Source organism: Botrytis byssoidea, assembly GCF_014898295.1.
Source record: "Botrytis byssoidea strain MUCL 94 chromosome Unknown BBYS_004, whole genome shotgun sequence".
In the NCBI taxonomy this organism is placed as follows: Eukaryota; Fungi; Ascomycota; class Leotiomycetes; order Helotiales; family Sclerotiniaceae; genus Botrytis; species Botrytis byssoidea.
The window spans coordinates 1253453-1266044 of record NW_024065845.1 but is presented as its reverse complement, the minus strand read 5'-3'; the positions used below and the strand labels follow the sequence as shown (position 1 = coordinate 1266044).

General features: G+C 41.1%; 5 protein-coding genes across 5 annotated transcripts; 2 read left to right on the top strand and 3 right to left on the bottom strand.

Moving 5' to 3' along the window:
• Positions 1–1673: 1673 nt before the first annotated feature.
• Positions 1674–3335, bottom strand: EAE97_002479 (uncharacterized protein; the record flags this gene model as incomplete). The annotated part of the gene is made up of 1 exon (XM_038872990.1): positions 1674–3335. The coding sequence occupies one exon, from the start codon at positions 3333–3335 to the stop codon at positions 1674–1676; it is 1662 nt and encodes a 553-aa protein (XP_038736196.1).
• Positions 3336–5688: 2353 nt separating this feature from the next.
• EAE97_002478 (uncharacterized protein) lies at positions 5689–8151 on the bottom strand (the record flags this gene model as incomplete). Its single annotated transcript, XM_038872989.1, has 7 exons — positions 5689–5781; positions 5877–7026; positions 7071–7287; positions 7333–7498; positions 7545–7688; positions 7748–7852; positions 7945–8151. 7 exons carry the CDS (start codon positions 8149–8151, stop codon positions 5689–5691), a joined length of 2082 nt encoding a protein of 693 aa, XP_038736195.1.
• A 956-nt stretch (positions 8152–9107) lies between these two features.
• Positions 9108–9770, top strand: EAE97_002477 (uncharacterized protein; the record flags this gene model as incomplete). The annotated part of the gene is made up of 2 exons (XM_038872988.1): positions 9108–9126; positions 9187–9770. The coding sequence occupies 2 exons, from the start codon at positions 9108–9110 to the stop codon at positions 9768–9770; spliced, it is 603 nt and encodes a 200-aa protein (XP_038736194.1).
• A 455-nt stretch (positions 9771–10225) lies between these two features.
• On the bottom strand, positions 10226–11384 carry EAE97_002476 (uncharacterized protein). The gene is made up of 3 exons (XM_038872987.1): positions 11225–11384; positions 10862–11157; positions 10226–10752 (listed from the first exon to the last, which is right to left on the bottom strand). The coding sequence occupies exons 2-3, from the start codon at positions 11090–11092 to the stop codon at positions 10693–10695; spliced, it is 291 nt and encodes a 96-aa protein (XP_038736193.1). The 5' UTR covers positions 11093–11157; positions 11225–11384; the 3' UTR covers positions 10226–10692.
• Positions 11385–11735: 351 nt separating this feature from the next.
• EAE97_002475 (uncharacterized protein) lies at positions 11736–12181 on the top strand (the record flags this gene model as incomplete). Its single annotated transcript, XM_038872986.1, has 4 exons — positions 11736–11738; positions 11818–11865; positions 11931–11943; positions 12003–12181. The coding sequence occupies 4 exons, from the start codon at positions 11736–11738 to the stop codon at positions 12179–12181; spliced, it is 243 nt and encodes an 80-aa protein (XP_038736192.1).
• Between the last annotated feature and the right edge of the window lie 411 nt (positions 12182–12592).

The following is a 12592-nucleotide window of genomic DNA, read 5'->3' as shown; positions in this document are numbered from 1 at the left end:
AGATGGGACACGCTTGGCCATACATTTTGTTTCTCCGAGAGACTTGCATATTTTGCGAGCAGAAGGACATGAATTCCTCTCAAAGTTGAGCCATTATTCAAACTTAAAAGTCTACTGTGTGAAATACAATCATGAGTGAAGTTGGTTCGAAATTATCCAAATCAATAGCAGGCGTTTGATAGTTGAAGATTGCGATGGATACCTACTTCCAATACTCAGCGCAGTTCCTGAGATTCGAATGAATTATGAAAGTCTACCAGGTGTTTCAAACTTTCAACCAAACTCAAAATTATCATGTCAAAATAGACGTAACGCAGAACAACTCGACGGCTACAGTTCTAGCACAATTCAGAAAGTCGTGATGTGATCACCAAAGTTACAAGAAGTTCGAGGTCCAATCATCAGCAACATCGGTACCTTTTCAGCGCTCATTAAATTAAGAAACAACACTACTTATTTCACAACAAACAAAATCCAGTTGGCTTAGTGGTGGCGCACTTGGTTTTCACATCCTCTCAAACAGGATCACTGCTTCACAGCCGAAGAATTTGCTTGTTGGAAAATCAGTTCGGCTGGTTTTAATCAGGATCCTGCGGCGCCCTCCTGAACAGGACTAATAATATTTTTGCAATTATTTTAACTGTTCTTATGTTTTTTGGTGGGATGAAAATTCGAAAAGACTTGTTGGCTTTCATCCCTATTTTGCAGCTTATTTCGCTCACAGAAATACATCATTGAAAGTGTAGCTTCTCAATAACAGACGAGAACTGTGGGCCTATCCTGTCGAGAATAAGAAATGAAGACTTTTCACAGCATGGAGAATAACAGCAGCACATACATTTTATCTATGCTTCGCTGCCACGTGAAGGAATTCGCTGTTTTGTATGAAGCTAGGATTGAGGGTCGACTTTACGATGTGGGTGTAAACTATATAGCTGCTCATGAATTGAACCCACCTCGAAAGTATTGACGATGTGACCGCGCGCAACCTCTTTACCGGATCTTTCTCGCAACATCTTCCAAAATTTCAAATGATCTCATTGGTCACGCATGATACAGAATATGTGGCAATCACCTCCTTTCCATCATTCAATAAGAGCGAATATATGGTTAAAACCCAGCAGAAATTTCTAGATAAACCTGCACATGAGCTCTACCTTATGAATGATTGGAATCTTTCATCAAGGTTATTTTGATAGTATGGGATGTATCAAGAGCTTATATCCTCACAATATACAGGGCCAAGCTTTAAGATGAACAATGAGTTAACTGGCAAACAAATATATCATTTACGATGTAATCAGGCAATAGTTATGTTACAAGTCGAATCTATAAATTTATCACAATTTCTAGTTATTGCTTTCTTATCTAGTTGGGAGTCATAGCCTCAATATCTCAATGAAGAGTTCATATTTTACCGATTGCAGCATCATCAGCTGAATAGCCCCCAGAAAATAGATACCAAAATCAACATATAACAACACAATTTCTAGCAAGTATATTGATATGTTAGTTAGTAACTTCAAAAAAATCCTAGAAAATTTGAGTGTAGCTAATGAAAAGGGGGACAAGCCTCAGCCCAACCGAGACGTTCACTCTCCAATTCGAATCAATCACTAGAACAAAAAGATGATCAAGTCATTGATCTTACAGAAGATTTGTGCTTGAGCTATTCATGAATCTAAATGTATGGTATGTACATCGTGTAAAACATTGATATATGCATAATGCACTGTGCCACATAGAGAAAGATATGAACGAGAATTCAAGCGAGAATTGAGAGCATTCTTCTCGGGATATAGATGCTTGATCTCTGAATCTGAAAATTTCTGGTGACTTCCAACTAAAGTGCACCAGGATGGTGAAAGTCGTTGCCGGGTGCCAAAGGCCAGCATCACTTGTTCATGGTTACAGTGTTGTGGCGATATATTAAATAAAACAACACCTCCAACACACTCAAATGGTTCAGAAAAAGAATTCAAATGACTGCTCGAGGTATCAGATTGAAAAATAAAAGCCTTGCTGAATCTTATTCCAGATGGTAGTATGGGGGAAAATATAAACTTCCCGGGACTGCCGGATTTTGATGTATCGACTTGAGAAACGGTAATCGTTTGCCGCTCCATGGATAAAGGCATATTGATTCGAGGTCTGGATTCAAGAGTTGTGGAAGCCGGACGTCGAAAAGCTCCCATTCGGTCTATGCTCATTCTAGAAGTATAAGGGCTTGGGGGGTGTTCCGGCATCAAGGTTAGAAAGATTCTATCATTATGCCAAGTCAAAATATCGAGGCATATTATTATAGGAGAGTGTGGAAGTGTACCGTTGACGCTGAGTGAAACATGGCTGTTGTCATTTAAAAGTAGAGGCAATTGTAGTCCATTAGATCCAAAAGAAGATTGTACATCAATCAAAGGACCATTGATATATCTGGTATTTTGCTCGTCGTACTGCAAAGTGCGAGGGGTATGATTTGATGGAAGAAGTGAAGTATATGGAATCCAGGAATCAGACCTCGAAGAGAGTGGCAGCCAACTAAAGCAGTCATCATGAGTGCAAAAGGCACTTGGAGAAGTTGCTAGTAGACCTTGATTGTAAGGCTCATGAGCAGCCGTCCATAAAAACAGCGTCTGGTCTGAATTTCGCTTAAGAATCTCTTGTTGAAGTCGAAGAAACGCATTTTCGGAGCCTTCCCCATACATCGGCAGCATATGAATATTGAACAGTCCCATTAAACAGTATGCCATGTCTTCTTCCCGGGTAGTTTCTCGTTTTGAAGCCCATGAAATTCTTTGGGCAGCATTGCAGTATCCTGGGTAAACATTTCCGAGTATGACATCCCTGAGAATACCCGTGATGCGTTCGATAGCAGCTGCATGCTCGTCCTTCGTTCCTAATAGACGCCAGTGCATATCAAACAGTAGTACATGACGTGGTGCTATGAGTTCCTGCAATGTCCATCCACGAGAGAACCATTTGCTTTTATCCAAAGAGCCGATCTCCTCCAAGTCAGATAAATATGCATAACAAACTGCAGAATCTTGATACCAACGATACATTGAGTTGATGGCCTCACTAAGTTCCGCGGAGCTTGATTTGTCAATGCAACATGTGTCAACCCAGACCCAATCATATTTGTCTTCCCTGGCTCTTCTGCGACACTCTTTTAGCTTCGCAAAACCCTTCTTCTGATTGAAATTGCCAATTTTGATATCTTCAAAGGTGACTTCTTCTTCCTCCCACCTATGAGAAAGAATAGCGTGCGAGGGGATATTCCGTTGGGAGAATTTCTGCACTCGAAGGTTCTCCGTATCTTTCGTGTCGAGCAATCGCATTTTTGCTTACACAAAAGGAGATGTCAATTTGTCGAAGAATGGCCGCTGGAAGAAGTCGGCAATGTGGGCTAGTCTGAAGACTGACACACGTGTCTGGATCCCTGTGGTTGCAAAGTTCGTGTACGACAAAAAGGTGGCATGTTATATCCCACCAATCATTCAGGGGCTCTCATTGTGATATAGATGAATAAGAATACACGTGATGGACGCTGGCGCTTATTGCGAATATACAGGCCTCGTGGCTCTCGACTTCAAAACTATACACCATATTCGCATGTAATTATGTTCTAATTGATTCTTACTTCTTACAAATTTAGTGTGATTTAAGTCAGATCGATTCGATCAGTTTTACTTCAAATAGTGTTTGTATTCTACAGTAGTTTCAAAATATTCTTTGGCTTCCTTCGTTCTTTATATTTTACTACAGCTTTTAGATCTTCCTTTAGAAATTAGAAAATACCATGGGCACGAGAAAATTTTTAGTTCCAGTCATTTACATCAAGTTACATGCAACTATTGTCCTTTAGGACAACATTTTCAAGCGGCAATTTTTGCAAAATGATTCTATATCACGGGTCACCTAATATCACAAACAAAGCAAGTAAATTATCTTCAATACTACTACACAATCATATCGACTAACTCACTGATCTTTTTTTCCTCGTGCCTCCTAAAGACTTGGCTGATAGAGATGTTAAGGCATAAGTCCCACATAAGCAGAGACTAGATGTTACCACTTCCTAATGCATTTATACAATTGTGCAAACATGTAGTGAATTGAATATTTTGAACTATCAAGGTACACACTATCACCTCTCTTCTCTCAACACCTTCCTCCACATCTCTCCTAACTTCCCAACAAAGACTTGCAAACAGAGCATAAATACTGCAGTTCAAAGACAGACACCACCCGTAGTAACTCTCTTTACCACCACATTTCCATACACTAAAAGGAGTCACTTAGCACGAGAAGTTCGAAGTCTTACTTAAAGTTTTAAGCCAGAAGTAAAATTCGCTAGAAGTGTGTAGACACAGAAACTCGCTCTCGAATTAATTGAAAATAATCAGATTATTATTGTATCTGCCTGCAAGATGGAAATAACGCCAGTGAACAGAGCTTGATTATTTTCATCCAATGTGGGCAATAGTATACTATAGTAAAATTGTGGCGTCCATTTTGACTTACCATCCGAATATCCAAAACCGTCAACAACTAAAATCACCCTCACGTCAATACGACACGAGCTCCACCGAAGTGGAAGTAAACCTATTCACATTCTCCAATTATTCAACCACATCAAAAAGATTTCGCTAGAGCAACGAACCCCCTTTCTCCCCATGCCCTTTTAGTTGACGCGTCCAAGTGCCCAATTGTAACATAAAAAGAGAATATGCAAAGCGAGTCGCATTTACATAGAAAACTACTCAACATAACAGAGTGTGAATCACAAATGACTCGCAAGCAGAGTGAATATCGGTATTTAGGCTCCATGAACATCCCAGCCTTTGTATAAAAGCTATCTCTACAGCCCATACCTCTTCATTACCACCTCGAACTATATAGCACAGGCACAATTCCTATGGTAATCCTAGAACTAACTCTGCTCAAGAATTAACAAGCAGATACACCTTCGTTCATTCCATCCGATAGGTACCTATACACAACTCTACATCTCGTTCACCGTATAAGCTCCAAGTAGTTATAGACAACAACTGCTCCATAAATTCAGACAACAAAATTAAGCAAACGACATCAAAACCACAAAATCAGTGTAATAAAATGATAACAGCATGACACAAGATACTAGTACTAGACGAATAACTTAGATGAGATATCTCGCGTAACAGATTCATAAATCAGCGGTAAACGAACTTCGTTACCAGCTTGCACGATGAGATAGCAGATATCTAGATGAGTGAAAGAAGGAATTCGATTTCTTAGATGAGTATATGTTGCTCAAAACGATGGAACTAGTTATAAGATAGTTGCGAGACAGTTTGTTTGGAAAGTGGAATTGCCTTCAGACCTCGCTATGAGTTTGAGAATTGGGTTTCAGATCTGTTTTTTTAAACCACGACTACTGGTTGAGCGGTGAAAATAGCAGGTATGATGTTAGGCTGACAGTAGTAAAACTAGTGTTCTCGAGATAGCATTTCAATGCGAATTTAGGAAAGATTTGTACTTGTCTAACATGCAGGGCAATTTTTTATACAAATCTTCTTCGGACCCTAAGTTCTTGGTAGATCGCGTCACCTTGGTATATCTCCGGTAGTATATCTATCTCTGCGGATGAGACGCTAAAGCGTCGAAAAGATCTTGATATATTTATACCACTTGGATCTAAAAGTAGTTTCAAGCTCCACTGGAGTTCGCTAATTCTATCACCTTAGCCGCCGCTTCGTCAAAGTCATCATACGCATATAGTGGCAATCCACTTTCAGCAATCTATAATTTAAGACAAAAGTCAGTAAACACTTGTTATTCTCACCACATTTCAAAACAGTAATTAGACCACAACTAAAAAGAAAAAGAACACTTACAATCCTCTGTCCCTCCTTCTCATTCGTTCCTCTAATCCTAACGACTACCGGTACCTTAACTCCCAACTCCTTAAAAGCCAGAAGGATTCCCTCGGCAATCATATCTCCTAAAGTCAAACCCCCAAAAATATTGACAAAAACCACCTTTACCCTCTCATCTCTCAATATCACCTCGAAGCTCTTCTTTACCGTTTCCGCCGTCGCTTTCCCTCCAGTATCCAAGAAATTTGCAGCTTTCCCTCCCACATCTGCCAACGCATCTACAGTATTCATAGCCAGCCCTGCATCATTCACCAATGTTCCAATATTGCCATCACCGGCAAGTTTGATGTATACTATACCGTCTTTTTCAGCAGCTGTTTCTGCAGGATCTTGAATATCTGCGCGGGGAAGAGAATGAATTTCTGATTGACGATTCGAACTTTTAGAGGCAGCATCATCGAAACCGAAACGTGCATTCACGACCACCATTCTTTGATGACCTTCTAGTTTCGTTTCTTTCTGATTTTTTACGACGCATTCGAGGAGGAAGGCTTCTTTTTCTTTGAAGAGTTCATACAAGCCGGAAATGAGTGATTTCAATAACCTACTTTGAGGTCTCAAGCCCAAATGAGAGCTGCACTTATGGAGTACATTAGACATTCTGGCAGCATCGTATGAAAATGGAAGCTTTATCGATTTTGTAGAGGACTCATTCTCTTTACCCGGTCCTTGTATTATTAAACATGGACATCGGTTACTTCGATCGATGCCAATAGCAAGGTGGTAAGTGTGGCCAGCTGGACTTCTAATGATTTTCTTTTCGTCGAGCAATTTAAACGCATCTCCCTCTTTGAGATATATGGTTCTTCTGTGTCTCATGTTCATTTGTGAAGTCCTTAGTGTTGGACGTACCCTCATGGTATGTATACCTCGCTTTTGAGAATGAATACCTGTAGCCATACCGCTACTTGATCTTCCGGAGCTCTCTAGTAAAGTCTTCATAGCATTACCAAATTTGGCTGGATGATTGACCATAGTAACTCCTACGTCTTCGAAAGCCTTGATTTTTGTCAACGCATCAGGTTCTCCTGGTAAAGTGAAAGCTCCAGCATGACCCATGACTCTACCAGGAGCTGCATGAACACCAGCTACTAGTGCTGTTATAGGTCTATGGAAGGTTAGTATAACTCGAAATGTCTTTAGAAAACTTACTTGGGATTTGAGGAACGTTTTTTATATTCCTTAATCCAAGCAGCAGCCTCAAGTTCTGCTTCACCACCAATTTCACCGATAATAATGATTCCTTCGGTATCATCATCATGTTCAAAAATCTTCAAAGCATCCACAAAATTAGTACCAGCCAATACGTCACCACCCATTCCAATACAAAGACTTTGACCAAGTCCAGCCCTGGTCGTTGATGCGACGGCTATTGATATTAGCATTGATCAAGACCATCTGCCTAGTATCTTACCTTCATAACTTAAAGTTCCAGATTTAGCGACAATACCTATTCGACCTGGTGTGAAGCAAGAAAGGGGTTGGAAACCGATTCGACATTTTCCAATTGCTGAAATGATTCCTGGAGCATTGGCACCGACTAATCGACTTTTTGATTGAGTGTCCAGTATATTATGTATCTTAAACATATTAGCTCCGTATTATTGTAAATCTATAGAATCATACCCTTAACATATCATGGATAGGAATGTGTTCAGCAACGGCAACAATAAGAGGAACTTCTGCTTCAATGGCTTCTTCAATTGCACTTGGTGCTTGATGAGCTGCTACGTATATCCCAGTTGCATCTGGCTTGAGTTGCTCCATTGCCTATTTCAGGTTGTTAGTGCAATTAACATCCATAGTCGTGATATACTTGCCTCCTTTACAGTAGGTAAAACTGGTAATCCCAAATGCTCTCCGCTCTTTCCAGGTGTCACACCACCAACTATATTAGTTCCCCATTCTATTGACTCTTTGGCATTTGCTGTGGCCTTTCTAGAATATTGAGATCAGCATAGGAATTATTGACGATTCTTAATTTTGGGATGTCACCTGTCTACCTGTATCAAATCAGTCATGATACATGTTCAGAAAAAGGTCGATTGCTCATCATACCTGTGAAACCCTGAAATATAACCCTAGTGTGACTTCCAATCTTCAAATTCTTGATTGTTTCTCCATATCTATCCTCATGTGTATGTTTACCATCGTCACTACGTACGAAATGCTTCAACGTTCTTGTGCTGGAGTACCCGAATCTACCCCGCGTGAGAGATTTTGAACGTATCATGTTGACCTTGTCTGTCCGGATATATGTCCTTAGCTGAGAAAGAAACACAAACACCAAATATATACAATACAATATGGTCAGCCTACCAAGTATAAACAAATCATAAAATACTCTCGCCGTCGTAATAATCAATATAGATGTTTACGAAGTAATTAAAAGATGTACCTCAAGCTTAAGCTACAAACCTCGAACCTCGGGAACACCCATCGGGAACACCCATCGGGAATAAACGCCGATGAGCTTGAGCTTGAGCTTGAGCTTGAGCTTGAGCTTCACCCAAACCCACCTGCAGTCTTCGCATTTGTGGGGAAAGCAAACTACGTAGTAGGTACGCACGATCTCTTGCATTGAATTCTGGACCTCTACGGTACGTCCATGTACTCACGTCCGCTTTCCCAGCTCGTACCAAAAAGACTAGTAAAACGATGCATCACTCGTTCCACATGAGAGAACCCAAGTTCTGATTTCCCGTTCCCGTCACCTAATATGTATCTACTCGGTGTCTTGCGCCGTCCGTTCGTCCATCCAAGCAATAATTAATGGGAGCTAAAGACTAGCTAGAGCGTATTCCACCAATCCACGATGCGGAGAATTCATTTCGGGTTAGCCGTGGATATCCCGAGCTGGAGAATGCGCTACGCGACTCTATGAGAGAGGGATGGCATGAGTTATGAGTTACTATTAGGAAGCTACCACCTCCTAATTCGTACTTTATTTACGCACATGATACTTATTTAACATCAGTATTTGCTACACCATGCAAAGTCTCCCATCTGTTTTATAAGTTGAAGTTCCATTGTCAAGACATACAGAAGTAGTGGATCGTTTGTTACCGCACACTACACTTCCTGCTCTGGACCATTGAACGCAATTTAATTGCATTCTTCTACCTACTAGGTATTCAAGAACACCGAGCAAACACAAATCTTCAGTATCACTCCAATTCAATCGCAATCATGACAGTCGAACCAAAAGGTAAATTAATTTCTCTTTCCTATCTCCCCCCACGAACCCCGCAGCTAACCCCTCTCCCAGACCTCTCCAACACTCTCAGCAACCTCACCATCAACCCCTCCACCACCCCCTCCAAACCCTTCTCTAGAGCCAAAAAATCCATATCCCTCGCCGACTCCTGGGAAGACGAAGCCTCCTCTGGTTCCGACACCGAAACCGAAACCGACACTACTCAACCCCCATCAACAGAAAATACACTACGCCCCACCTCCTCTTCATTCCCCTCCGCACCACCACCTACCCCTATTTCTCCCCCTCCACCCAGCGAACACTTTCCACCTCCTCCTTCCTCTTCCTCCTCCAAGAAACCCATCAATTCCTCTGCACAAGAATTCGAGAATCCCTATGGTTACCCCGGCCCCTCATCCTCCTCCCCCAATTCTGCGCGGGGCCCAGAACGCAGACAGGAAAAAACAGATGCGGTAGCTCGAAGACTTATAGCAGGTGCATTGGGTGTTCGCGCACCGAAGAAGACAGAGGAACAGAGGGAATATGAACGGGTACAAAAGGAAAAGGAGATGAAGAGGAGGAAGGAAGAGAAGGAAGAGGAAGAGAAGAGGAGGCAGGAAGCAGAGAAAATAAAGAAAGGGGTGTGGGATGATTAGCTTGATTCATGGGGAAATTGAAGAGAGAAGGACGGAGAAGGATGATGGGAACAAGGGTTGAGGGGTAAGACAGATTTGATCTGGAAGTTATAAGCACGAAGTGTAGAGCTTAGAAGTAAGAGGCGGACCACGCATACATATTTTACTCTCTTACGCATTCATTCTACGCCGAGGTGTATTGCCCATCGAATATGTGCATGTGTAGATGCACAAGTTACCATCGCAGAGTAAGGAGGTCACATTGATTTGAGGCTGCCAGTTTGGTAGTAACTAAGATTTACATTCTTCATAAAGATGGAGATCCACACTAGATACTCATACCGAGGAATCGGGGTTGATTGTAGAATGATTTCCTCGCAAAGTCACAATGTAATGAGAGAGTAAATGAAGGCAGTGAGGAAAGGACTTCACAGCGCATGCACTCTCAATACAATAGCAGAACCTATGTTAGAAACACATCAAGCAAGAATCACAATAAAACCAAAGCGTACATCAAACGAGATGCTGAAAGATCCTGTCACAAATTGAGAACATCTTCATTTTCTTCCACCCAAGGAAAACAAGCATCTAAATTCTGTTCTTCGTGGCTGCAGCCAGAAAATATGCCCTGAAGTATGAAGAAACACTATTTGACGCCTCCCTAAAACACGCCAATACCGCGATGTAAAACTGACGAGTCATCCCCCAAACACAAGGAAAAAATAGCCCAGATGAGAAGATCGTTTTCGCTTTGCAAGATGTTAAATGTTAACTGCCAACGCAGCGTTACACATTCTTCTCCTTCGAACTGAGCTATCAGTCATCTCCAACCAGAGTTATCCTAAGCCCTGGTACCATTTCGCCTCTCCCTATCATGCGCATGCCGAATTGTTATGGTATCGTATCGTCGTGTAGTGGAATGGATGAGAAAGTAAGGGATGATTTATTGGCCACCAATTTGCTCTTGATGGACTTCAAGAGTGTCACCATCTTGCATATCCAACTGAGGTAAGATGCGTTAGTTAAAAGTGATGCGACACAGTGGCACAGAAACATTCCCCGATGAATACAAATATCAAATCCTCCACAAAATATAATAATCAAGTACACACCTTATCTGGGCTATCTGTAGCTTGAACACGGCTGCCATCGAAGAGGAAGCGGACGGAGTTTGGTGCTTTGCCTTGTCTTTCGCAGAAAGCATCCATCAACTTCTTCAACTGAGTGGAACGCTTGATCTTGAAGAAGACTTCATTATTGTTGTCGGTAACCTTGATGTTCAAGTGCTCAGAAACAGGGGCTTCAGGTCTCTCGCCAGCTGGGGATCCTTCATTGTCGGACATCTTGAAGTTGAAGTTCGGAAAATGGGTAGATGAAATTCGTGGGGTGGATGTTTCTGGTTTCGAGGCTGTAGGTGGTGGTGAATTGGTTAGTTTATGAAATAAAGAGGATCATTATGTAACAAATAAACTTACAATACAGGAGTAGATTTGTTTTTAGTAAATCGATCTGCTTTTGAAGTGTCTTTAAAAGTTATCAGTTGTGTCAGGTCAAAGGTTAAGAGCAAGTCGAGTGGTAGGTAAGGAATTGTGAGGAAGTCAAATTCACGCTTGTGGCTGATGACGCTAAACTTTAGTAACACAAAAAGGAAAGAGGAGTGGTGTGGATGGAGGGGTTCTGATTGGTGTAGTGTAGTTTGCTGGAGGCTGTTGTAGTCTTTCATCCAGATATAAAAAGATTCTCAAGGAACCACAGAACGAATGAACAAGAATTTACAATAACTTCAGACTTTCAAGGTTCTATCTATCATTGCATAAATACCCTTTTGAAAGAGATTAATTGTACCTTTCGCATTTGCGATCAAATATTGTACATGTACAGTATAAAGATCAATACAGTATCTAGGAACCTAGGTTATCGCAACAGCACACATTCATTCAAAAGGAAACTATCTGGTGGTTCATTTGCTGAGAGCCCAGGTTAAATATGGTGATAACAATTTTCTATCAAATCAAATTGCTTTTCTTTGGAAGTTATTGATACTAATGTTTATGTTATGGATTTTTAGCCACTCAAAAATGACATAACTACAGAACAACCTTGCCATTCTAAAGCTGTACGTTGCACTCACCACTTGATATTGCCTTTTGCAAAGAGCTGACAATACTGGACTGGATAAAGTGTGCCATCCAAGGTCAGCAGCATCTTTCTCTCGAAGCCAATTGGAAACTCAACTGATGATTTACATGTTAGATTGTCTTGCAAAGAACAATTATAATGAAGAGAAGTGCAGATCACAGATTGATGCACTATATGATTGCTGCAATGCATTCTATGAGAAGAATGGTGATGATGCAAAGAGTGTCTCCTGTCCCAAGGCAAATTTGCTACGGTTGAAGATGAAGCAGAGATCAGAAGAGAGGCAGGCATGAATGAAGATAATGGATAGATGTGCGCTCTAGAGAAGAATCGATCATGAAGGCTTTTATATCCATTCGTTGATGCCGCAACTCTCATAGTACTCTCTCCTAGTACCCCGACATTGATAGATCTATTATATAAGATACCATCACACATCATCACCACGTCACTTTTTCATCATATCAATATTACAGTTAAGTTTCTTACGGAAAGATGTAACTCTCCAAGTTTACTGCCATCCTTCACACCTCCGAAAAGGTCAGGTAACGGAAACAGGAAGAGTCTTTAATATGGCCGATCATGAGCGCGCAAAGAGATCCCAATGGACCTAACCAAGCATTGAAGGCTTGATTCGAGACTCTAATTAGAAGGGCGGTAAAAACATTGTAAAGAGAAAATGTCTAAATTTGCAAGCAAGAAAT

What these genes read in the sequence shown, in the direction of transcription:
- EAE97_002476 (XM_038872987.1), bottom strand. Translation starts at nt 11,092, where the DNA reads ATGTCCGACAATGAAGGATCCCCAGCTGGCGAGAGACCTGAAGCCCCT. An exon ending in CTACAGATAGCCCAGATAAG is followed by an intron (nt 10,753 to 10,861) that starts GTGTGTACTTGA and finishes ATCTTACCTCAG; the next exon opens with TTGGATATGCAAGATGGTGA.